Source organism: Cibotium barometz, chromosome 30, assembly GCF_041138505.1.
Source record: "Cibotium barometz isolate CiBa-2024 chromosome 30, ASM4113850v1, whole genome shotgun sequence".
NCBI classification, from domain to species: Eukaryota; Viridiplantae; Streptophyta; class Polypodiopsida; order Cyatheales; family Cibotiaceae; genus Cibotium; species Cibotium barometz.
In genome coordinates this window covers 9,188,357-9,212,853 of record NC_141075.1, presented here as the reverse complement: position 1 = coordinate 9,212,853, position 24,497 = coordinate 9,188,357, and the positions used below count along the sequence as shown (strand labels likewise).

Here is a 24,497-nt window from a genome sequence, read left to right as displayed (position 1 = left end):
ATTTCGGGAGAATGTCTCTCAGACTAACAGTGTATCAAACACCTCTTGTGCTTCTGCAAGAAACCCATTTTTGATGAGAACCTTCTCATCACTTGGATCTAGATCATCCTGATCCATAGCAGCCTTGAACATGAGAATATGGGGTTTTAATGCACATTCAAGGAAGTGGCCTGGACATCTCTGTCCTTCTCCCCCTTCCATGTATTTGATTACCACGACTCTGAATGTATATCACATAGGGCTTTCCGCTTGGCAAGGATATAGGCAAGATCCCTACCATATCCATCGCGATTCTGAGCAACTTTTACTGCATATTCAGATTTTGTTCAACTCTTGTGGCTAACCTTTGCTGATTCTGCTTTGTTCTGTGTCTGGGCACATCTTCCAGATGAACCACCAAGATAGCGGAATCACCATGAACCATATCATGGGCATTTACCATTGCTGCATGCCACCGGGGCATCTCCATGTGGGCTACCAATGCCGTCGGGTCATTAAACAAAGTGAAAGGATCCCAAAGCAACCTTCCCCACATCCATCATGTGCATCTGCAACCAAGAGCCTCCTCTTCCGGATCATCCAGTAAATTAGCCACCATGTGCATAGGATGGAGACTTTGTAAAAGCTTGCTTCGTCACATGGGGACATTGTCCATTCGGCAACACTGGTTCCAAGGCTAGGCCAAAACCTAATCCAGATTGACCATGTGGATGTCCATATGTAGGAGGGACAAAACCAAAATCTGGAAACATTTCAGCCCACGTTTCATGACCTCTATTGCCATGTGTGGCGAGAACATGTGCCATACATCGGCTTCATCATTGGTATGGGCTTCTTCCAGAAGTGATACGACATCATCCTCATCGAGAAAAGGGACGGGCTGCTCATTCAACTTATGCCAAGTACCATCACTAACATGGGGGATATAATCAATGTGCTGCTGGTTGATCACCACCATGCTCTTCAAAGATGTTCCGGGCAGCCAAAAGCTCCTCATTTGGATGGTCAATTGTAGCCATACTTGCTGCATTATCATGGCAACCATAGTTAGCTTCTGGATTAGCATCCAAAGCTTTAGAGTCACTCTCCAGAGGACTGCTCTCCAAACTACTGTCCCCATATCCTGAAGGTTTGCAATTGCATGCTTGACATCAGACAAGAGTTGCTGGTTGCAATTACTGTGCATGCCATATCATGCCACAGGAGAACCATAGGAGAGTGTTACACAATATGCAACACATTCAATGACATTGGGTATATTGCAAAAGGTGGCAAGGATTTATAGGAAAAGCATGGTTGAGAATTATCCTCTCCAACCAAGTGTGCCTCTACCATTGCCACATGAGAAGAAAGTTCTCATCATGGAAGACATGGTGAATGATTTCTTTGAATTGGAGGTCATAGATGATAGAGAGCAAGCTCCAATGTCACAAGAGGAGCAAAAATTTTGCGTAGAGAGGCAAGCACCCCTTTGTAATAGGGATGTTTGTAATGTACACTCCGAGAAAACTTGGAGGTATTAAACTTGCAAAAAATTTATGGATGGAGTGATGTAAGTGTCACAAGTCTTCTTAGGTAAGATCCAATCAATATATTCTCTTAAATAGAAAATGTCTCTTGTTTTATATACTTTCCTTGTAGATATTTTGACATATGATTTCTTATGTTATATTGCAAGCTTCTCAAGAAGATTCTTCTCCCTCAAAATCTATTGACGGACTTACAAGATGGGTCTTGTAAATTTCTCTCTATGTTAGGTATGGATTATACAAAAATACATGTATGTCCCAATGATTGCATGCTATTTAGAGGGGTTAATAAAGATGCAACACAATGTCTTCAATGTGGAGAGAGCCAATATAGAGATGATTTTCAAGGAGACAAAATTCCCCGATAGGTGTTGAGACACTTTCCTACTATTTCTCGCATCCAGCACATGTTTAAATGTACGGGGATTTAACAACTCATGACATGGCATGCAACTCATCGCTCAACCGATGGCATCATTCACCAGCATGGCAACATGTGGAGCATCAATGGCTAGAGTTTAAAGATGAGCCCCGTTACTTACGTTTTGGCTTGGGCATGGATGGTGTTAAACCATTTAGCTTCAAGTCCACATCATGGTCTACTTAGTCTATTGTATAGGTGAATTACAGGTCATATCGTGCTTGCTCTCCTTGTACCAGGCAAGTTTAAGGTGGCAAACATGGATGTGTACCTCGAGCCTTTGATTGAGGAGCTCGATACACTATGGCGAGGTATCAAAGTGCATGATGTCTCAAGGCCAATAAATAGACGTAATATGGAGGTGAAATGAGTTTTGGTTTGGACGATGCATGACTATCTCGGGTTCTCAAAGTGCTCAAGTACATACTTGAACTTTATAAATTTAAACTGTAAACTTTAAACTTTAAACTTGTCTTACTCTACCTCTCAATCATCTCAATTATAAAATAGGTTTGGTAACCTTTGGACATCATGCATGTCCAATTTGTAGACCATCACTTGTTTTGAAAAGACCCTCTACACTAAAGAAGGTGGTGTATGACAAACATCATCGATTTCTCTCCCCTTTACATCTCAAGTATGTGCCACATGATGTCTCACCACTTGTGAGTGATGAGAGGTAGAGATTGGTTTGAGGCATGTAGAAGTACCCCAAATCCACCACCCGCTGATGGGATGTTAAGACACTCAATCTTCTTTTGATTTCCATATTGGTGTGAGTTGATGATCTTAGACCCTATGCATACCTTCTTAAAAAATGTGGCAACAAATATTTGGGAACATTTAATTGGTAAAAGAGACACCAAGGGTGCAAGGACTTAAAAACATTGGATGCCTTCAAAGTGTATGGCTAATTTGTAGGTGAGAGTGGTAACATGGCCCTACTAAAGGCATCATGGGTATTAACTAAAGAAGGAGCCTAATAAGGTGAAAAGTGTGATTGCCTCTTTTCGTACACCAACCGGAGTAATGCATTCATTGAAGGGTGCCTTCACAATGACTAAAAATAAAGGAGAGGTACAATTATATGGCGTGAAGGTACATGATTGGCACAAGATATTACAGGTATTTAGATATTCTTTTATTCATTTTCTCTTTATGGTACATAATTTGTAGGCTCATATACTAACTTCCATTTTTTTCTAGCATAGTTTATTCTTCCAATAGCTTACTATAGTTGGTTATGGAGAGAAGAAGGTGAGAGAGGCTATTTAGAAAATGGGAAGCTTGGTGAGGTATGAATCTTCTCTTGAATTCACTATTTAAGCTATATTTAATATTTGGTATTCTTATGCAATCACAAGTTATGTATAATAAATAGTACACATGATTTCTATGTATGTAGGTACATATACTTAAAGGAGATAGATCCTACATCCATTGAGATGGCTTGCCTCAATGCTATTAAGGTAGTGTGTATGATCGAGGAAAACTTTCCTAGCACAATTCTCACTAGCTAATTGCTGGTGCATTTGGTTGATGAAGTGGCACTTTGTGGTGTTGTTCATGTTTGATGAAGTGGCACTTTGTGGTGTTGTTCATGTTTGATGGATGTTTTTTCTTGAAAGGTTCATGAAAATCTTAAAGGACTTTGTGACACAAAGAGAAAGGCCATAAGTAAGCATGGTAGAGGGATGGTTGATGCAAGAGTCTCTTATGTATATCTCAAAACATCTCTCTCGCATAGATCCTTCCATGCCATGATTTTGGAGCAATGAGGAGGATGATCGACTAATCACTAATGTGCCATGACAAAAAGGAAGGCAACGAGGACTGGATGAAGCATTATGCCAAAAGGTAAATACATTCTACATTCTAAATAGTCCCATAATGGAAAAGTGGATTGGGAGATACAAGGATATAATCACCAGACGAAAGGATGAGAGAAGAGCTTTCAAAAGATAAAATAGACGCTTGCCATTCCCGCCCAACTTAGAACCCCAACTTAGAACCCCTCCCAAATTTGATCAATATAGAATGGCTTCGTAACGCAATATTGATGGCATCAAAAAATGAAGAGATGATCACAAGAGAAGAGCATGAGTATGCACGAGCATGTGACTCTTAAATAAGTATATTCTTCATCTTTGTCTCATGCTTCGATTGTTATATACCTTGTTTAATGAACTATGCTAAATATCATGCTTTTGTTTAATGTTAATACAAACACTATAATGCAATATGGTGGTTAGAGGGAAGGCACTTTTGCACGGAGCATGTGGATTCTAAAAGAAACACATTTTGATTGTGGTGTGATGGCAACTTTTGAGCAAGAAAGTCAAGGTAGTATATACATGATACCAATGGTGGTTAGAGGGAAGGTACTTTTGCACGGAGCATGTGGATTCTAAAAGAAACACATTTGATTGTGGTGTGATGGTAAATTTTGAGCAAGAAAGTCAAGGTAGTATATACATGATACCAATGTCATAGAGGATAATCTTGAGTATTATGGAACTATTCAAGATATTCTTTGAGATTGGATTTAGAGCATTTAGTCTATTCATCTTTAATGTCAAATGGTTCAAGGTGATATATAGAGGTGCTCAAGCAACCGTGAAGAAACAACTAAATGGGTTTTTTCAAATTGATTCTACCAAGTTTTGGAATGATGAGAAAGATACTTTCGTACTACCTAAATACTATCAACAGGTTAGTAACCTAACCAATCACACCGACGTAAATCTTGATGAGAAAGATACTTTTGTAATACCTAAATACCATCAACAGGTTAGTAACCTAACCAATCACACCGGCGTAAATCTTGATGTAGTATGATGAAAGTATAGTTCCTCTTTGCTTTGTGATTTTAGATAGTGTTTCATGCCGATCAAATTAATCCAAAGTGATGGTATGTTATACACGTTTTCCCTTATTCAAAACATATCTTTCAAGATTAAGATGTTGAGGCCGAATCTCTGGGATGAGGTGTAAGTACTAACTCAAATCGAGTCATTGGAAGAAGATGATGAAAATGAAGAAAACAATTTAGAGGAGGTTGATCAAGAGCATTCATGAGGAACATCAATCCAAAGAAGATAATGAGTTACCTATCGATCATGACAATGCTTTATTGGAAAATGATAGTAATATTGATATGGAACCCCATCTTTTCGTTGAGCTTCCATTAGATATAGAGATTGATAAAGCAACACGAATGGATCTATTCGAAGATGGGATAGATTCATGATCTTGACATTGTTTTTGTAATTATTTCTCTTCAAAAGTTTTTAACTATCTTTAAAAAAAACATGGCTTTAAAGGTTCTGCTAGATGTTTTTTTAAAACTATCATCATTTTCTATATGTATGTCACATGTATAACCTAATTTCAATCTTCAACAACTCTTTGAAATTTTCCATCACAGTATAGCAGTGAAATTTCCTTGCTATGCTCGTTGCCAGCAGCGAAACGTTTATAGTATAGTAGCAAAATTTCGCTGTAATCACTGCTCAACAGCAAAATTTCAGCGCTGAGCAAGGAAATAGCAGCAAAATTTTTGCTATGCTATTGTCGCTGATGGGGGCAATGAAATTTCACTTACTGAGAAGTGGCAAAATGCTTGACATCTCAAAGGCCTAAATGCTATTGGAATGCTGCTAGAAAACGCTGTTATGTCCTCGACATGTTGTAGTGGTGGGTCTTATCTTTTTTCCACTCTTGGATTTTTTTTTTGTTAGTTCAAGCTTCCTTACTTTTAGAGATGGAGGCCTTTACTAATTCTTTATCTAGGATGCATTGCACACTTAATAGTTTTAAAATTGTGGTGTGTGCGCTTTCCCTTGTGGAGTTTATCATCAAGGCATAAATGGGTAATCCTCTCATAGAGACAATCAATCCTACAATCATTGCACTTTATGCACACGAGATTTATAGTTGGATCCATTGATTGTTTTCTTGATAGGACACTTATCTTCTAAGTATGTGCTTTGGTTTTAAAATAACATCCCCTAAGCTATGCACTTAGGAGCCTCACTCTTAAGAAAACGGTCACGTGCCCACCCGAAAGGCTACTAAAGAATAAGTGTGTATATACATCTTTTGATACTACATGTCATTTTCTATATGTACATAATATGTTTAAATGAATATGTTACACAGCTATTGGTCTCCTGCTAAACTTAATTACTATTAGACATTCTTTTTAGTGACCTGTGCACTATCTAAAGCCCATATATTGGCATGTAAGATGATGCAGTCAAGTCTAGCACCTCGTGCTTTGATAAGAAGCTCAAAGTATAAAGGTAGGAAAACTTGAGTCCTATACATTAAGATCATAATGGAGTGCTAGCATACTAATGCCTTACTACTAGTGCGTGTTGAGAGTCATTAGGACTTTAGACACATGACAATCACTAGCAATAGGTTGGACCTAGTAGCATGACAAAGGCATCTATGCCTAAGCCATCAATGGGTTTGGGGGCACTCGGTACATACTAATGGTTGATACCATGTACCTTAAGCTTCTAGGGCCTAGGTTAGTCCAAGGAGGCCAAAACAAGGGTCATGTCATTTTCTCTCTTCTCTATTCCTACTCTCCAAATGATATTCTACTCTCAAACTCATACGTAAACTAGGCTTTCACATTAAGATTGTAATATAATGGCTCCTAGTAGTGCAAGTTGAGCCAGGGGGTCTTGGGACACCCCATAGTTATTAGAAATAGGTTGGAATTATGAGCCCAAGAAAGGCCTTTGTGCCTAAGCCATCAATGGGTAATCATTTCTCGTACTCTCAAATAGAGCCACTTGATAAAAAGAGAAGAAGAAGAAGAAGAAGGAGGAGGAGGAAGAGAAAGAGGAAGAAGATGTGATAGCAAAGGTAGCCTACTGTCAAATAGAGCCACTTGATAAAAATAGAAGAAGAAGAAGAAGAGAAAGACTTGGAAGAAGATGTGATAACAAATGGAAAATGGCTTTGTTGAAGAAATCATGATTGTGGTTTGAGAAGAGATGCAATGTACCACAACTGATTTTGAGATGACTTGACCATAGCAAAATATGTTTTAGGGCAAACCTACACATTTCCTTTTGAGGTTTCACTCAATCAAAAACTTGACAGGAGAAGGCACATAATTGGTCAAACTTACACTATCTAGAGGATTATTACTACTAGCCAAATTCATTTTTGTGTTCACATTGGCTAGTCTCTAGGATGAGCCGAGGCAAACCTTTCTCGAATAAAGAATTATTATTTTGAAATGAGTAGTTAATGTAATTCTTGATAAATGTGAACATGAATGTTTAGATTTATAGTCCCGAATCATGATTACTTTTCTCCTCATGCATTGAGTCTCTAGAGATCTAGCCCACACTAAGGGTGTTTATAGACTAGGTGGACACCCATCATGATGGGCACAAAGTGCGAGTTTAATTCTTAGCTATGCTAATTAACGGTGTGATTGATTTTTTTTAAAATACTTGGGCACCTAGTGTAGGAAAGCCTCTTCAATTTTCTCTGGGTAGTGCACAATCATGTGGAAAAGCATGTAAGTACACACAAGCACATCTACACAAAGAGAGAGAGAGAGAGAGATCCTTAGGCTACCATTTGCTTGATAAAAGCGATCCTAATACAATAGCAACAAAAGATGGCAAGGGAATTACAACTGCAAATATAATATTATTGATATTCCTCGATTTTATTTTGACACTAGGACGTCCTTGTGAGGGGACGTGTTAGTTAAATGGGGAAAAAAAGGGAGATCTAGATTCTATAGTGCAAAATATTGAAGTAAATGCCAAGTAGCTCAATGAGACGAAGCCAAAACAACATTTTAATTAAGAATCGGTTTAGGGGTGAGTTTGTGTTAGCATGGCTTGTTGATCACGGGCCCGCAAAGTCCTGGGTTGCCTTGGAAACTGAGGTTAACAGCGATCATTAAGGTTAGTGCAAGCGTAAAGACACTAAGAACATATTTAATAATAGGATAAGGCCGCGTCAAAACACCTGTCAGCAGTAAACTTTGTGAAAGAACCACCACTAGGGATCACGCCGGTCAGACTGTTATGTGATACATCTCTACCCAAAAACCAAAAAAACAACAACAACAGAACCATGATTGCTAGAAGTTAGCCTTGTGCATTGAAATTAAAATCAAGCGGTTCACTAGCCAAATCTTAAAGGCATGACTCCATAATTCACTATAGAGCTACTTACAAAATGGCCAAACTAGCAAGATTTGTAAGCGAGCCAGGAATTGTTCCACCAAAATTGTTGTTGTTGAGTACCCTATTATAAGTAACAAGTAAACATTATGTTTCATATTAGGTAGGTTAGATAACAACAGTAAGATGATAGATAACAGTCTTGACATTTCTATGTTCAAGCAGTGAGACATATTATTGAGGACTATACTTATTATTCACCACCCTGCATGCATATAAATGATTTTTTTACTATATTATACTAATGACTCCTATTTTGAGTTAGACAAATAGAGTATTGTGAGAGTGAAGTGTCTTGAGAGGAGGTGAAGGTGAAAAGAAGTATGATTTGCATGCAGTCTTAAAGAAGAAATGATAATTATAGTGTAATTATTCTTGGTTATGTTTTAATTACACTAGAATTATGTTTTAATAGCATAGAGTTGAATGTACCTCATTGACCTTAATATTTGAATCCTTAGGTTTAGTTATTCATAACATGTTGGAACATCATAGTCCAATGTTGAAATTTGAAGGCTTAAGAGGCCTTAAAACAAGAAGGCCAACCAAGAAAAATTGGGCATCAACCAAGAAAAATTGGGCATCAACCTTTTTGGTTAATTAAAAAAAAATGATAGGACAGTGGTGGGAGGTGGGTTAGATTTGTACCCTATACATCCTAGGCTCCTTGTAGAGAGGCACGGGTGCTACTACCACTCGGCTAGCGCCTATGCAGCTGAAGCTTTCTTTTTGGGAGGCGGGGGCCTCAGGAGTCCTCCTCAGTGTTTAAAAAAAACAAAGTTTTCAACCAATCAAAATAAGGACAAATCTTAAATCTATCCGGCTTTTGTCTAAAAATCTCACTATACGATGGTTTTATAACTAAAATATATGAAAAATCATTCCAAATAGATTAGAATGCCCTATTTTTTTTTCGAGCCCTGTCCCTCCTAGTCCTCATAGTTATTTATACACGAGACTAGGGTCTCTGTAAATCCGAAGCATCTTTGCCAAATTTAACTAGCATGTGAAACCTTCAGGCTTCAGCATCCTCTCAATTAGATGTTGTGCCGAGGCAAACATGTGCTTTAAAGGTTTTGTAAGGTTCCTCTTATGGGTGGATGAGGAGTTATTGACTATGGCCAGTTTGTTACGTTATAACTACATAATAATTTCATGTGGCAATCACAAAAAAAGTCTCATAGCATTCTTACATATATTATATGCTCAATAATTAACAGGACTTACAGAGCAACCAGATTCAGAAGCCCGCCCAATTGGGATGGTATAGGGCCGCTCATAGCGTTGTTCGACAAGTCGATGGTAAGCAACTGCTTCAGATTACTGGCAATTTGGGGCGGAATTGGGCCAGAAATTTGATTTTGGTATAGTTCCCTACATAACACCCGAGAAAGTATGGTGTACAATAATACTAAAACATTTTAGATTTAGAGTTTCCTAATAAATAATAATAATAATAATAATCGCATGTTTTTTTATTTTAAATTCTCAACAATATTTGTACAATTAAGACGAGTACACCTACAAGTTTTTCAGGAAGCCCAGATTTCCAAGCTCTGGTGCCAACGGACCAATCAGCCCTTGATTGCCAAGGTCCCTATTTGATTTGATGAAATTCCAAGGGATTAATATACTTTTTTTTTGGATATAAAAGGGACTCAATTAAACGATGATTTTGGGCCCACTTACAGTCGAATCACGTTGCCGTTTCCATCGCAGGTCACGTGAAACCAAGCGCACGCATCTCCAAGGTTGGGGTCCCACAAGTCTAATGCATGATTCGGATCTTGCAGGCCCGCCTTGAAAGCGAGAAGGGCATCCACTGTTATTCTCTCCACACCAATTCCATACGATTTCGCGTTATTCCGGCCACGTAAGAGAGTACTGTGTGTGTGTGTGTGTGTGTGTGAGAGAGAGAGAGAGAGAGAGAGAGAGAGAGAGAGAACTCCGTCTGTGTGTGTGTGAGAGAGAGAGAGAGAGAGAAAGAGAGAGAAAGTCACGTACTGTCGGAATTGGCCTGACCATGTGCCGCCCAAAGTAGCACACAAACGGAGATCCACACTTGCAGTTTTCCCATAGCTCTTTTCACAGAAATTCCAACGTGGACGCTCTTCCTGACTTGCCCTATTTATATCATCACTAGCTGTTCTCGTCGGCGGGCATCCGGCTGCCCCTCTTCACGACTATATCATATTGAGATCATAATAATAACTCATAGTCAAAAAATCTACGACAAGAAAATCACATGGTAGTCGCTCCTAGCTTGTGGAGTTGACACTTAAGAAATAAATTAGAATACACGGGTAATGGGGATGTCTCAATTCATGAGCTTAATTAATTAGCTAATGTGGGCACCCCATAACACCATAATTAGCATTTCTTTACTCATATCCTAGTGAAAGCGTAGTTACCTTTGTATTGATGGGTCCTTAGGGGAGTCACTCTGTTAATCCCCTATAGATGTAGCACGTGCATTCACGAGGTATTTAAAAACCCCCCCTACTTACAGGTTTTTGAATTTTAAAAACTTCTGTAACACTTTTTACAATAAAAGTACCCCTTCTTAGTTATGTACCAAAAGTTTCACCACTTCAATAAAAAATCCCCTTATGTATGTAAATTTTATGTAACTCTACAAGAAAAAAAAAATCCCTTCTATTGAACTCACGTGCTATCTTATATATTTTCGAGGAAATATGGTTTTGCACTAACTTGTAGCTCACATGGAAAACACACATTTGCACTTATAGTACACACAAGGTAGTCTCTCTTGCAAGGATGCTCATCATTGGTCTTGGAATTCTTGACAATGGGACTATGCTCAATATTGAATACGATCATGTTAGCTAGGTGTGATGAAGGTACTTCTTACTTAGTCAATACGAGGTCATTGGATTATCGAGCGCAACAAATCCCGATCAGAAATGACTCGTGTGACATTGCATATATCATAGTTCTGAACCAATATGTCGATGATGTTGCGCAGCTATGTGTGTGCAAATGGTTAGTTATTATTCAATACTCCTTACATAATCTGAGAGTAGCAAGGCAACATGGACTGCACATGAACAATCTCACAAATGGTGATGTAGTTGGTCCTTGTTGTCACATGAATCCTAGGCCATTTGTAGGACAACATTTCCTAATAATTAAATGTTTGCAACTTGATCATTGAGTTGTTGAGATTTACGTTTCCCTTGGAGGGAATTAATATTACATGCTGGGAACATTTTAATGCAGTAAAAAAATGGATTTGCACTAATGTCAAGACTACTTTTCGCTCAATTCAACCACGCACAAGTTACAACCAACAAGCAACAAAAGGTTTCAATGAGTTCTTCCTACTCACAAGACTCTTTGTTTGGCTATTTCTTTTATAATGGCTAGGTGTTGTTAAAGAAAGGATGAATTATTCCAACTTCCAAGCCTATGAATTCACAACTATATAGAATCATATGTGACTTTTGTTTAATCCCCTTGTGCATGTAATCCCCTAGTCAAACCCCCCCCCCCCCCCCCCCAAAAAAAAACTCCCCTCTTTGCACTGAGGTGTTATGTTATATATAAATGAAGTGACCCTCGTGAGTGTGTCAATCACATACTTGAGATTGGGTTGAAAATGTGGTTTATGGAGAGGTGGCGGTGCTTCCTTGCATGTTATTGACAGTATATCAATTGAAAATTTGATACGTATTTGGTCTATAATCCCTCGAAAATACACAAGCCAAATGAAGTCCTTAGTGGTGAAGGAAAGTAGTTAGCTTAGAAATTTAATGGACATGAGCAAGTTGTTACCTATGAAGAAGAAGTTGTGATCAAAATTACCTATGAAGAAGAAGTTGTCGTCGAGGAGACATTACCATGTATGGACACAAATCTAGAATATGGCATCAAAATAAATCAGGTGGAAGATACTTGCCATTGGATATATGCAAGGAAACATGTATTCAAGAATCTATGTAGGGTTATGAAGCTTTGCCTTGGTTTCGTGTTGACATGGAAGAGATACATGATGATGGTTTCTTCACAAAGAAATAAGAGAGATACATGATGGTTTTTGCATGGTTTCTATGCAAAGTGGCAAGATAGATTTAGTATGGTGCTTTTCTACTTTAATGTTGTTTGATCAGGGCCATGATCAGGGCCACACATTGAAAATTCACTTTTCATGGGAGATTCAAGATTTTGCATTATAGGATAACTAGAATGCTTGGGTACCCTTATCCTCTTGATTGCTTGCACGTGTGCATTGTCAACGTACTTCGAAAAAGAAAGTGTGTCCTTTTGTTCACGTATAAACATCTTGAAGCGCTTGAATGAAGATGGACACTGCAACCCATACCATTTTTGCAGCACGTCTTCTTCATATGTGTGTCTTTCTCAAGTTTATATGAATAGCTTATAGAGCTTAAAGGAGCATGAACATGAAGCCTATGATTATAAACATTGATAGAGATCTCAGAGTACATCACAAGGTAGATAATTCCAAACTCATTACCACAATTGAATCTGAGTTCCATGTATCAAGTCATAGGATTTTCGTGCTCGTTTGCATGTGAAGTAAAAAAAAAAACCATACATAAAGTATGGCAGGGAGTTGGCACAGTCCTCCCCGAAATTTAATAAACATAGGAGAATGTGCTCTTTCCCCATTTCCAAAATAGCACTTTCGATATCAAAAGTGGACCAAACCACCTTCAGTGTTGAAAGCGGCCATTAGTCCTATATATTGATTCATCATACAAAACTCATTTTCAAATGTGGTAATGAATTTGTAATTTTCTAATTTGCGAGGCACTTTTGAATCCCCATTGAACATAAGAAAAGGCTTCAAGCTCATTGATTGCGGATGTTAGTCTAGCATTGCTTCCAAGTATGCTTTCAAATTCATGTTCATTCGAGCATTTCAAATATGCACTCGCCATCATGGTGGAGACTCAACTGAATCAGCACCCAGATGTAAAAAGCCTCTCAGATCGAAGCCTATGAGAAGAAACTTGCCAAGGCAAAGTGGGGGGTGCGAGGTAGGTGAAGGGCTACACGTGAAATTCTATCCATGTCAAGTTATTCACTTTTTTCTCACAGCATTAGGAACTCAATGGAGTCTTCTTGGGCCCTTTAATTTGGACGTTTAGTGAAATGCTTAAAATGCTAATCCATCTTTGACCAAGCCTAGAAGCCTAGTCCTAAAAGCATATATTTGATTTTTCACAAAAACAAAAAAAAACAAAAAAAAGGAGATATTCCTAGATCTGGCCACCTAGGTGACTTTAAAGCTTTGTAATGGGCTGTCAGTCAATAATCATAGCCTGCAGCAATCTTTTCGAACTCCAAACATTCCAAAAATTCGTCACTTTCTTCCCCCCTTTTTTGTGTGTACACCAGATCTCTTTCTCTCTCTAAATCTTCTCTCTAAAATGCCCTGCACTCCTTCTCCATGGAAAAAAGCATCTTTCTCTACTCCAAAAGCCATAGCTAACAGATCTGTACTCCTAAATGAGCCTTCTCTCTCCAAACCCACAGTAGTAGCCATGGCTTGCAGGGAAGAAGCTTACCATGAGCATTCTCTCTACAGTACTTGGTCCTCTCTCCATAGCTAGCAGGTCTGTACTCCTAAATGAGCCTTCTCTCTCCAAACCCACAGTAGTAGCCATGGCTTGCAAGGAAGAAGCTTACCAGGAGCATTCTTTCTACAATACTTGGTTCTCTCTCCAAACCCACAGTAGTAGCCATGGCTTGCAAGGAAGAAGCTTACCAGGAGCATTCTTTCTACAATACTTGGTTCTCTCTCCAAACCCACAGTAGTAGCACAGAAGAACCTTTTCATGAAGTATTCTCTCTCTATATTGCTTAGCAGCCATAGCTTGCACTAAAGAAGCTTCCCATGATGCATTGTCTCCTTTGCATTTTCGTCTCACCATTGCCAACCCTCTCTATGTTTCTTTGTCTCCCTTTTTGGCTTCTTTCTCTATCCACAATGCAGCTCTAGAGAAGCAACCCTCATCTCCATTCTTCCCATTATTTTTTGATACCATATCCTGCTCCTTCCACTCCTATTCAACCCAAGCTTACAAGCCTACTTTCTTGTAGATGGCACTACAAGACATCACCAATAAGCCTTCTAAGATCCGCCTTCAGGTTGATTTGGAGACAGAATACGCAACCCTACGCAGTAGGCATGTTGCACCCAATATTTCATACGATCAGCTTCGAATGCAAGGTGCAAAGGCCATTGATCTTTGGATTGATGGAAATCTTTATCCACCAGATCCAATATCTGGTGCCCCTCCACCATTCAAAAGCATTACAAGTTTTCTTATGTTTGTTGGTGATGGTTTCAATGGGCTTCTTGGCTATTGTAGGAGATTACACATGTTGTGGCTAGATGAGGCAGCTGAAAAGAGGCAAACACAATTTGTCTTCGACCAGCTTCAAGCGGCATCGACTAAGCAGATCAATGGTTTGATGCAGAGGATTAAAGAGCTCTCAGAGGAGCTTGAGGTGCAGAAGAATAATCTAGCGGATCGTGTGCGCACAATAAATCAATTTACCGATAATTATGTTCGTCTTCAACACTCCACTCGTAATCTTCGGCGTCGTGTTCACCATTTCACTCATCTTCCCATGGGATATCACGCAAGGCAAAGAAAACGTAAAGCTGTTGGGTTGCTTTCAAAGACAGCAGGCGCATGCAAGAGGCGTAAACAAACAACCAGGTAAAAATTTTTGTAGGAATTATAGCAGCTTTGAGAAGCAATTAATGAATAAAGCATCTCTCATGGTTGACCATTGTGATTGTAGGGCTTGTGCAACAGCTATACTAGGATGTAACAACGCTGAGGACAATGTTAATGCCTCCCTTCTTCAGCATGTCCTTCAGGAGAAGGATATTATGGAAATGATAACAGGTTCTGGTAATGATAAGCTGCGGGAGACCCTTCGTCAACATTTCTTGAAGGAAATCAAAGAAACTGTCACCCCCAAAGAGATGCTTGATATATGTGACTCAGCAGGTATTAGCCAGAAAGGTTACAGAGCAATGTACAGGTCAATCACTAATCTTTTTGTGTTTTTAAATTTTCTAAAAGTTTTAAAAAATTATATTTATAGACATATTTAAGTCATTTTTCATTTATGGAAACCACATTTCAATTTCTTCTTTGTGCTCTACTCTCTCTTGCCCTCCCACTATCTCTTGCACTCGTAAATACCTAGGCCATGCCAGAAGAACAGGAGCAAGACTTGCGGTTTTTCGATCAACTCGGCCCACTACCTGCTACAGCAAAAAGGACAAGTCTACCTATCGTAACAGAGCAAGAGGCAAAGGAGATGAGAGAAGAAGAGCGCAGGAAGGAGGCCGAAGAAGCACAACGCAGGAAGGAAGCTGAAGAAGCAGGGCCTAGTAGAGAAGCAGAAGAAGAGCGGCGTCGAAAAGAAGCCGAGGAAGGTCAAGGGCAGCCACCGGAGATTGTTATTGAGGCCGACACCCTAGAACAGCTAGAGGTTATCTTACAGAACAGGGAGGTCGAGCTCTTGTCCTACGGCATCACGAAAGATACCATTGACAAAGAGTTTGCTCTTGTGAGGGCAGCTTGGGAGATAGAAATGCAAAAGAGACAGCAGCCCAAAGAGGACGCAAGGAGGGCAAGCCAAGCCAAGCCACAGGCAGCCACAACATCCAGGCGGCCAGTCAAGAAGTGTGGTAAAAGAATGGAGGGCAAGTTTCGGGACCAACAAGAAGAGGAAGAGCGTGCACAAAAGAAAAAGAAGTTCAGGTCTGAACGACCACCGTGGGAGAATCAAAGACCACCACCGCCTCCACCAGTTACAAAGAAGAAGAGAAAATGGAGGCCAGGGACAGTCGCGCTACGAGAGATTAGGAAATATGAGAAAAGCACAGATCTTCTCATCCCCAAGGCACCATTCTCTCGACTGGTGAGAGAAACAATGGAAAAATATTCTGACAGGGTTGACCGCATACAGAGCACAGCTCTTGAAGCTCTTCAAGAAGCTGCTGAAGATATTGTAGTTTCTGTTTTTGAAGACTCAGTGCTGGCTATGGTACATGCCAAGAGAGTTACTTTGAAGCCTGTAGATATGTCCCTAGCCCTACGTCTACGTTTAGAGCGTAGCCTTCTACCTCAATAGGCTAACCCATTTTGTAATTCTCCCTACAAAATTTTGTAATGTTCCCAAATTCCTTTGTAGCTTTTTCACACATTAATGAAAACTTTGTGAGTTGTGTTACATTCTTTGTTGAGTCCATTTTTTTTGTATGCTCAGTGCCAATGAACATTTCATTTAAAAATTATAAAAGCACTATACACACAGGAAAAAACACACACAAACACACACACACACACACACACACACATATATATATATACACACACAAACATATATACACACACATATATATACATATACAAATATATATACATATGCACATATATATATATATATATATATCTACACACACACACACACATATATATGAATATTTATATATACAAAAAATGTAGATCCTATAAAGTCAACTAGAGAAACTTATAGAGTGCCTTATGAGCCTCAAGGCAAAAAAAATAAAAAAAAATAAAAAAAATGCCATGTGCGCTATGGCGCGTTAATCTCTAGTTTGACCAGGTCAAAATGGAGATTTACGCGCCGTAGCGCACATGGCATTTTTTTTATTTTTTTTTGATATCTTTGGTCTGGTGAGGCTCATATGACCATTTAGGTGCCCTAATAGCCCCAAATCTTACATATTTATATAAGATATTATTTATATTTATATATATATATCTTATAATAGAATAAAATCTTATAATATCTTATGTCTTATGTATATATATCCTATATATCTTTTATATATATATATATATTATATATATATATATATTTCAATAGCCCCAGAATCTTATATATATATATATAGGTGCACACACACACACATATATATATATACACACACAAACATATATACACACATATATATACATATGCAAATATATATACATATACACATATATATATGTTTATTTATATATACAAAAAAGGTAGATCCTATAAATGCACCTAAGGACCCTTATAGAGTGCCTTATGAGCCTCAAGGCCAAAAAAATAAAAAAAAATAAAAAAAATTACCATGTGCGCTACGGCGCGTTAATCGGCACTTTGACCAGGTCAAAATGTCGATTTACGCGCCGTAGCGCACATGGTAATTTTTTTATTTTTTTTTGATATCACATGGTCTGGTGAGGCTCATAAGACCCTTTAGGTGCCCTAACAGCCCTAAAATCTTATATATTTATATAAAATATTATATATATGTATATATATCTGATAATAGCCTTAAAATCTTATAATATCTTACGTCTTATATATATATATATCCTATACATCTTTTATATATATATATGTATATATATGTATATATATATCATTCAATAGCCCCAGAATCTTATATATATATAGGTACACACACACACACATATATATATGTATATATATACATATATGTACATATATATATACATATATGTGAGTGTGTTTACATCTATAAATACAATATTTTTTCATACCGCTCTAACCCAATCTCGATTACTTTTTTTAATCACGATCTCAATTAAAATAAATCCTAAATAATTTTTTCTATGAACACATGAACAAAATCTTAAAATTACGAGGCTTGAAATGGTATATCACAAGTACGCCAGGAAAAATCACAACTTACAATGCACAACAAAAAATTTTTATTAAACTTGGAAGAGAAGTTTGCATTACATCTTTTTAATAAGCTCTTGGAAGAGCTCAGGAGAGAGAGTTCTAGAGGCTGGTTTCTGGCCTAAGCTTTGGAATACATCACTCGGCTCATTGATTCCTTGAGCCTGAGAAAGGGCACAATGGCCTAAAACTGAGCCGGGATGGTTGCCCGTGAAGCAATACAAGGCAGCTTCCCTAGCTACAAAAATACATTTATTTATGTTCGAGGCTAAGGGGTTCTCCGACAAGACTGCACTAAGTGCTTTACATTTTAGGAGCTCGGCATAGGCGATCTCTGCATATTCTAAATGAAAAACCCGCACTATGTCGGCCCTGAGGGCAGGTATGTAGTGCCAAAGGGATGCATCTCGACCCTCTGACTTTGGCCGCGTTCCTCCTACGCGCATAGCAAACTTGTCCACTTCAAAAGCAGTCTGTCAACATGTCAATATAGAAGTTAGGAAGCGTGAAATGATACAAAAAACAATTTGCTTTACAACTAAGAAGTAAGGACATACCTCAGTTGCATCGTCACTTGCAACTAGTTGCTCATTCGTCAGGTTTATGCTTCCTTGGTCTTGAGCATCGCCAGCAACCAAGGGCATGTGTGGTTCAAAGGCAGCTACGCTCTCATAGAATTGCACTTCTTGCTTTATTTCAACGAGCGCTTTGGCCACTACAACTTCCAAGGTACTGCTACCAATATCATATGCAAGCGCTTTTGTGAGGTTGTCATCTTCAAAAGAAATTTTCACTTTTCCTTTGTCTTGACCCCCAGCATTCACGGCAATAATAGAAAGTGCCTCATCCTCACGAAACCCGAGTGTCTTGGCAATGTCATCCAAAAACAAAAACTCTTTCCCATCAATAATGATTGGATGCAAAGACATGATAACAAGGTCTGGGACCTTCTCGAGTACTTCATCGCCCTCTAGAACTAGGTCCGAAACCTCCTCGGGGACATTATCTTGTAGAGCCACCAATGCCATTGAGGCCTCCCATTGTTCTGTAACATTCTCTTCCTCAGCATGGGCCTCTTGGACCTGCTCCATTAGCTTTACTTTGCCCTTTTCTTTTTCCTTGCCACTTTCTTTCGCCACACCCTCTTGTAACAGAAGGACCAAAACCATGTCCCAGCTTAGGAAAGAAGTGCCGATGTTGCCCATTTGTAGATCCAAGAGTAAGTCTTCCTCCTCATTTCTGTAGTCCTTTTCTGTGAGGGATTTTAAAAACCTGGATAGGCGAAATCTAAAATTCTTCTCTTCCCTGAATATGTACTTGATGAGGTCAACTGGAACCCATAAGCCCTCATCACCCTCAAACATGATGGAGTACGTGCTGATGTGTTCATCCATATACTGAATGACATCTGTAAAAGCATCCGCGTGTAGATGCATTGTTGCACGTACATCAATTGCTCCCTCAAACATAGGGACGATCTCATCAACCCTATGAAGTAACTCAAGCTTTCCTAGCTGTGCAATAAGTGCATCAAGTAGAGGTGCCATGCTATGAGTGATTGGAGGAAATAGAGAGTGTGTGATACAGAAAGGTGTGCGAAATTGAGAGCAAGTGTTAGGAGAGAACGATAATTGTCAATTGATGTAAATGAGTAAAGTATCGTTTATAAATGGGCGACCTTGTTATAAAATTTTTAAAAACTTTTAAAATTTGTAAGTACCAAAAATTTTTTAAAAAATGGTATGCGAAAGCAAGAACGTATCCTTCCATCGCAAGGTCATTTCCAATTTACTAGTGGCTCACGCCACAGATGCTTCTGTGACCAACCTTACACTATCACAAAAAAATAAAACTGCACAAGACAATTGAAAAACCTTAATAAGACAGTGAGGCAAAAAAATTGAAATTGTATTTACTTCAATTCAAGATTACATATCCAGTGGTTATCTGATAGCTACACAGCCAGGGAAAGTAATTTCTCTACAAAGAAAAGATCGTTCCTGCCTTTTGCGCACTACTCTACCATTGATTATCAAAGCAAAATCACCACTGAGTGAGAATCGAAGAACTAAGTAGTCACGTAAGTTGGCAAGGGACCAGTCATCATTCACAGTAACATCTTCTACATCCCCACCTTGCATGGATATATGTAGCACACCCTGTTCTGTAGAGGTTGTGTCGGAGTCTAACGCCTCCCATTCTCCATTTGTAAGCTTCCATCGCCTGTAAGGAAACGCAATGGACAACTGTTGCTTGGCAATATGATAGCGCATCACAACCTTCTCAACAATTACTCCGCATCTGATGGTGTCTCCATTGTGTTAAACAACTTTTTTATCCCATGCAGGTGATAAGAAACAAGTCAGAGCTCTCTCCCCATTTGCAATCCATAAAGTTGGGGTACGATGTGTGTCACTTGTACGGAACAGGTACACAAAGAGGTGTAGAGGTATGAAGCAGGTTATGGTTGCTTTGTGAGATCCATATGTGCACTTCATAGCATTTTGCACCTTGCTTTCGATCTGCAAACAAGCCATGGCCACTGAAGCATTGTCTGGAATTGGCCATTCAATAGATGTGAGAGTTGGCGTAGGTTTTGGAACTAATTTTCCAGTACCATTTGCTATCGTGGGAACCACATATGTATCCTCATAGAAGAAGATGTTTCGTGCAAGAAGTTGTGCAGCTGGACACCCTCCAAAGATTAAACTACCAAGCTCCACATGGTATGCTTCAAAGGTTCCTGAAATTGCCTCCATAGGCTCCCATTCACTATAGTTTGAGGGAAAAATATCTACGCACAGGAACCCAAGAACAATCAAAGCAGTGCTCAGTATACCATTATTAGCACACAATTGATTTAAAAACAAGAATATAAAGTGGTGAAATAACTTACAATTTGCAGGAAATCGTTGACGTTGGTCATGGTCTGCTAGTTTCAGCTCTGTTGCCTTGTAAACATGTTGGACCTTGGCTAGCTTTTTTCCATCACGATCTTGTTTGAGCTCCAATATCCGCCCTTTCCAATGGTGACTTTGTATATCAACGTATCGCTTTGACACCTTGTGGCTTCCTCTTGTACTAGGCTGCATCGTAATCCAATTCCACTTCTCGTACTGTTTGATGTTCCAGTGCCCATCCTCATCTTGACCACTGCTACAAGAGAGAGATTGAATACTGATCGGAGGCCTTCGAGCTCTAGAAGAAGACATCAGATGTATATATTAGAGAGATTATAAACCTTGATGGCAAAGAAAAATAGAATGGTGAGAAAAAAACTTAGACTAGGGAGATGTAAAAAAGAGAAGGAGTTGTAGAGCAAGTTCCAAGGGCTTGGCTGTGCTATTACTGCACTTTGAAAGAGGATATTGGAGGGGATGAGAGGAGACAATGAGTAAGATTATGAGAGCCAAAGCATTTGCAACTCAAGCTTCCATAGCTTGGCTCCACTGTTACACTCTGTAAAAGGAGGTTGGACAAGGTAGAAGGATGTAAGTGAGGATCAAACTTCCCTAGCTTCTGAGAGGAGGTTGCAGATCAAGCTTCCATAGCTAAGCTCTGCTGTTACACTCTGTAAAAGGAGGTTGGACAAGGAAGATGGATGAAGTAAGGAAATGTAAGTGAGGATCAAACTTCTATAGCCTCTGAGAGGAGGTTGCAGATCAAGCTTCCATAGCTAAGCTTTGCTGTTACACTCTGTAAAAGGAGGTTGGACAAGGAAGAAGGATGAAGGAAGGAAATGTAAGTGAGGATCAAGCTTCCATAGCTTCTAAGAGGAGGTTGCAGATCAGAGGATCAAGCTTCCATAGCTTCTAAGAGGAGGTTGCAGATCAAGCTTCCATAGCTATAGATCTAGGTTTCTGAGTGAAGAGAGAGGTAGATCAAGAGGCAGATAGCTAAAAGAAGTAGTCTAGAGAGTGAAAAACGCCTTGCTATGAGAAAGGGGGAAGAGAGAGCGTTTTGGAGGGAACGTGGGAGAGAGGGATAGTGGAAAGTGAAGGGGAATGTGCATTGAATGCATGGGAACTCGTTTTTGGGCCTCTATCACTTTGGAGGCCTTAGTTAATGATGGCTGCAGGCTGCTGGCAGGCTGCAGCTATTCTTTTCTATATAAAATAGGGGAAAAATGCATATATGTTTTGAATTTTTGAGTTTTAGTTGATTTTGAAAATTTAAAAAGAGCCTATTTAGCCTATTATTCTAAGTTTGACCACTACCTTCTAGGCTCTTACAAACCATTGGTTTCAGTCCACATGTAATCTCCCTATTTGTCTATTTCTTAATCACCTCCATTAGGCAATGGCAAATTAAAGGGCCCAAAAAGACTCCATTGAGTTCCTAATGGTTTCTGTCAAAAAATTCAGAATATCTTTACCATGTAAGCAAAATCCACAAGGCAACTTCCAGTGACTCTTTTTGTAGAACGTACGACCTTCTAAAAGAAGTCAAGCATCAAACCCTAAATACAAAAATTTACAAACATCAACAAGGTTTTCGTTATACAAATTAATTAGGTGGAGAGGGAAATGATGAATTCACACTGGTTTGGACACCTTGGACTATGGAAGGCTCCCAGGAAGCATCAAGACCTAAAAAAAAGCAAAGAGTTTGCAAGTTTTTGGCTTATTGCAATCTCACCTAGGCTAGTAATACGTAGGTCTAATTCTCATGCGTGTGCACTCATATGTTGCAGGTTCCGCCAACACTCCGTTGGTGGAGACATATTGATGATGATGATGCTATTTCCCCACAAAAGACATCATTGTTCTTCTGAAGTCAGACTCTTGCGCGTACACTACTGTGTTGTGTAAAATGCCATCGTGGTTCTGTTGGGGGTTTTGTGTCATCACTACGCCTTGCAGATTTTTGTATTGTGACTGCCTTGTCACTTCTCGAAGCCTGTTTTGCAATCTTCTTCAGCACGCTTACAGTAAGGAAAGCCCTGGTAAGGCTTAGGCTCTTAAGTGAGAAGACAAGAAGCCCACCCTGAGGACAACACTACGAGTAATCTCAAGATCTTCTACAACATGGCCCTCGTCATGCTGCTGTAGGCTTTTAGCATCTTATCCACCTGTTTGATAAGACAGAGCGTAGGCCTTTTATATTTTGACCCAGATCCTTCTGGCTATTTTTAAATACCACGTGACTTCCTTGCTATTTTGCAAGATATTATTACCACTTACAAGATATTATTATCACGTGGCCTTGCCTCCTTCCTTGCTTTTCTGCAAGGATGTTAGGCTACCCAAGGTAAAAATCCATGATTACTTAAAAATGTCATATAGCTACTCTGGACCACAAGTTCGAGGACTTGATCAAAGATCGAGCGTTCCTATGGCTCGTGCTAAAGAGTTAACTGACAACAATGAATAATTGGAAGATAAAGACTTGGAATGGCATTGACATTTCATCATCCATCGATGAGGACAAGGCATGCACAAAGGCATCAACTAAGTTGACAAAAGTACATGTGTACTTATTAACTTAGGAGGTAAATGTTAGGATTTTTTGAAATCCGGGTTTTGGGAATTAGCTACAAGTTTTGAGCATATATAAAATTTTTTACTTAATCATGATATCATTATACATCTTGGTAGTGTGTGAAGGGTGAGATTATTTTGGATGGATGCCCGTATCTTAGTATAAAAGGGCAAGGCTAGGAAAAATTGTTTTCTTTTACTACTATCATGCTTTCAACTAGGCGAGTTAGCGTTATCCATCTTGGTAGTGTGTGGAGGCTAAGGTTATTATGGATGCATGTATCTTAGTGTAAAAGGGCAAGGCCAAGAACAATTGTTTTCTTTTACTTAATTGCACTTTCAACTAAGTGAGTTAGTGTTTTTTTAATTATCTTTTTGAAAGACAATCATAGCTTTAGTCTTGTAAATAAGGCCTTATGGGTTTGATTTTATAAGGAATCAATGAAAAGAAATTGAATAACACATAAAGGAAGAAATTATAAGCTCTTTTACTTTGTAAGTGTCTTGGTCTTGTGTGATCATGGGTGTAGATTCTACACGTTTCTAGAGAGAAAAAGTTTGTGTAACAACCATGTGCACATGGAAAACCAGATAGAAGCAAAGAGAGAGGAAGACATCATTGTGTTAAGGGACGAAGCCTATCCACTATTAAGATGGGCTATATTAACCTTTGTCAAAGATTATGAGGCCTTGGTTTAGTGGTTAGTACATGCAACATCCATCATGAAGGTCTTTGGTTTAAATCTCTTTAGCACCAGGATGTTGGTTTTATTTGTTTCAAGCCTTAATATTTGTAGTGTGGTTTGTACAATGTCATGTTCTTAGGCTTATAGTGTGGAAGGGCAGTCATCTTATGTTACACATAAGGAGTGGTTCTTATGGTGGTGGTTCAAACGTGTTCCAAAGATTGGACGAGGCCAAGAGGGTACATATGCGCGAAGGGTTTGGCTATTAGGATATGCAAAGGGGTGGATATACTTGTTCTATATGATTGGCATTTCAAAGGAATAGGAGATGAAATTTCTTTATGCAATGGTATAAATCATCATTGTTACAAAATGGTTTGAAGGTCATGTATTGGCTTGAAGGTTTTCTCCATATTCTTAAAGGATTTGAC

General features: G+C 39.0%; 1 protein-coding gene across 1 annotated transcript; it reads right to left on the bottom strand.

The window, feature by feature from the left end:
* Positions 1-929: 929 nt before the first annotated feature.
* On the bottom strand, positions 930-18,587 carry LOC147621127 (uncharacterized). The gene is made up of 3 exons (XM_086823741.1): positions 18,458-18,587; positions 18,109-18,373; positions 930-1,123 (listed from the first exon to the last, which is right to left on the bottom strand). Exons 1-3 carry the CDS (start codon positions 18,542-18,544, stop codon positions 930-932), a joined length of 546 nt encoding a protein of 181 aa, XP_086679867.1. The 5' UTR covers positions 18,545-18,587.
* Between the last annotated feature and the right edge of the window lie 5,910 nt (positions 18,588-24,497).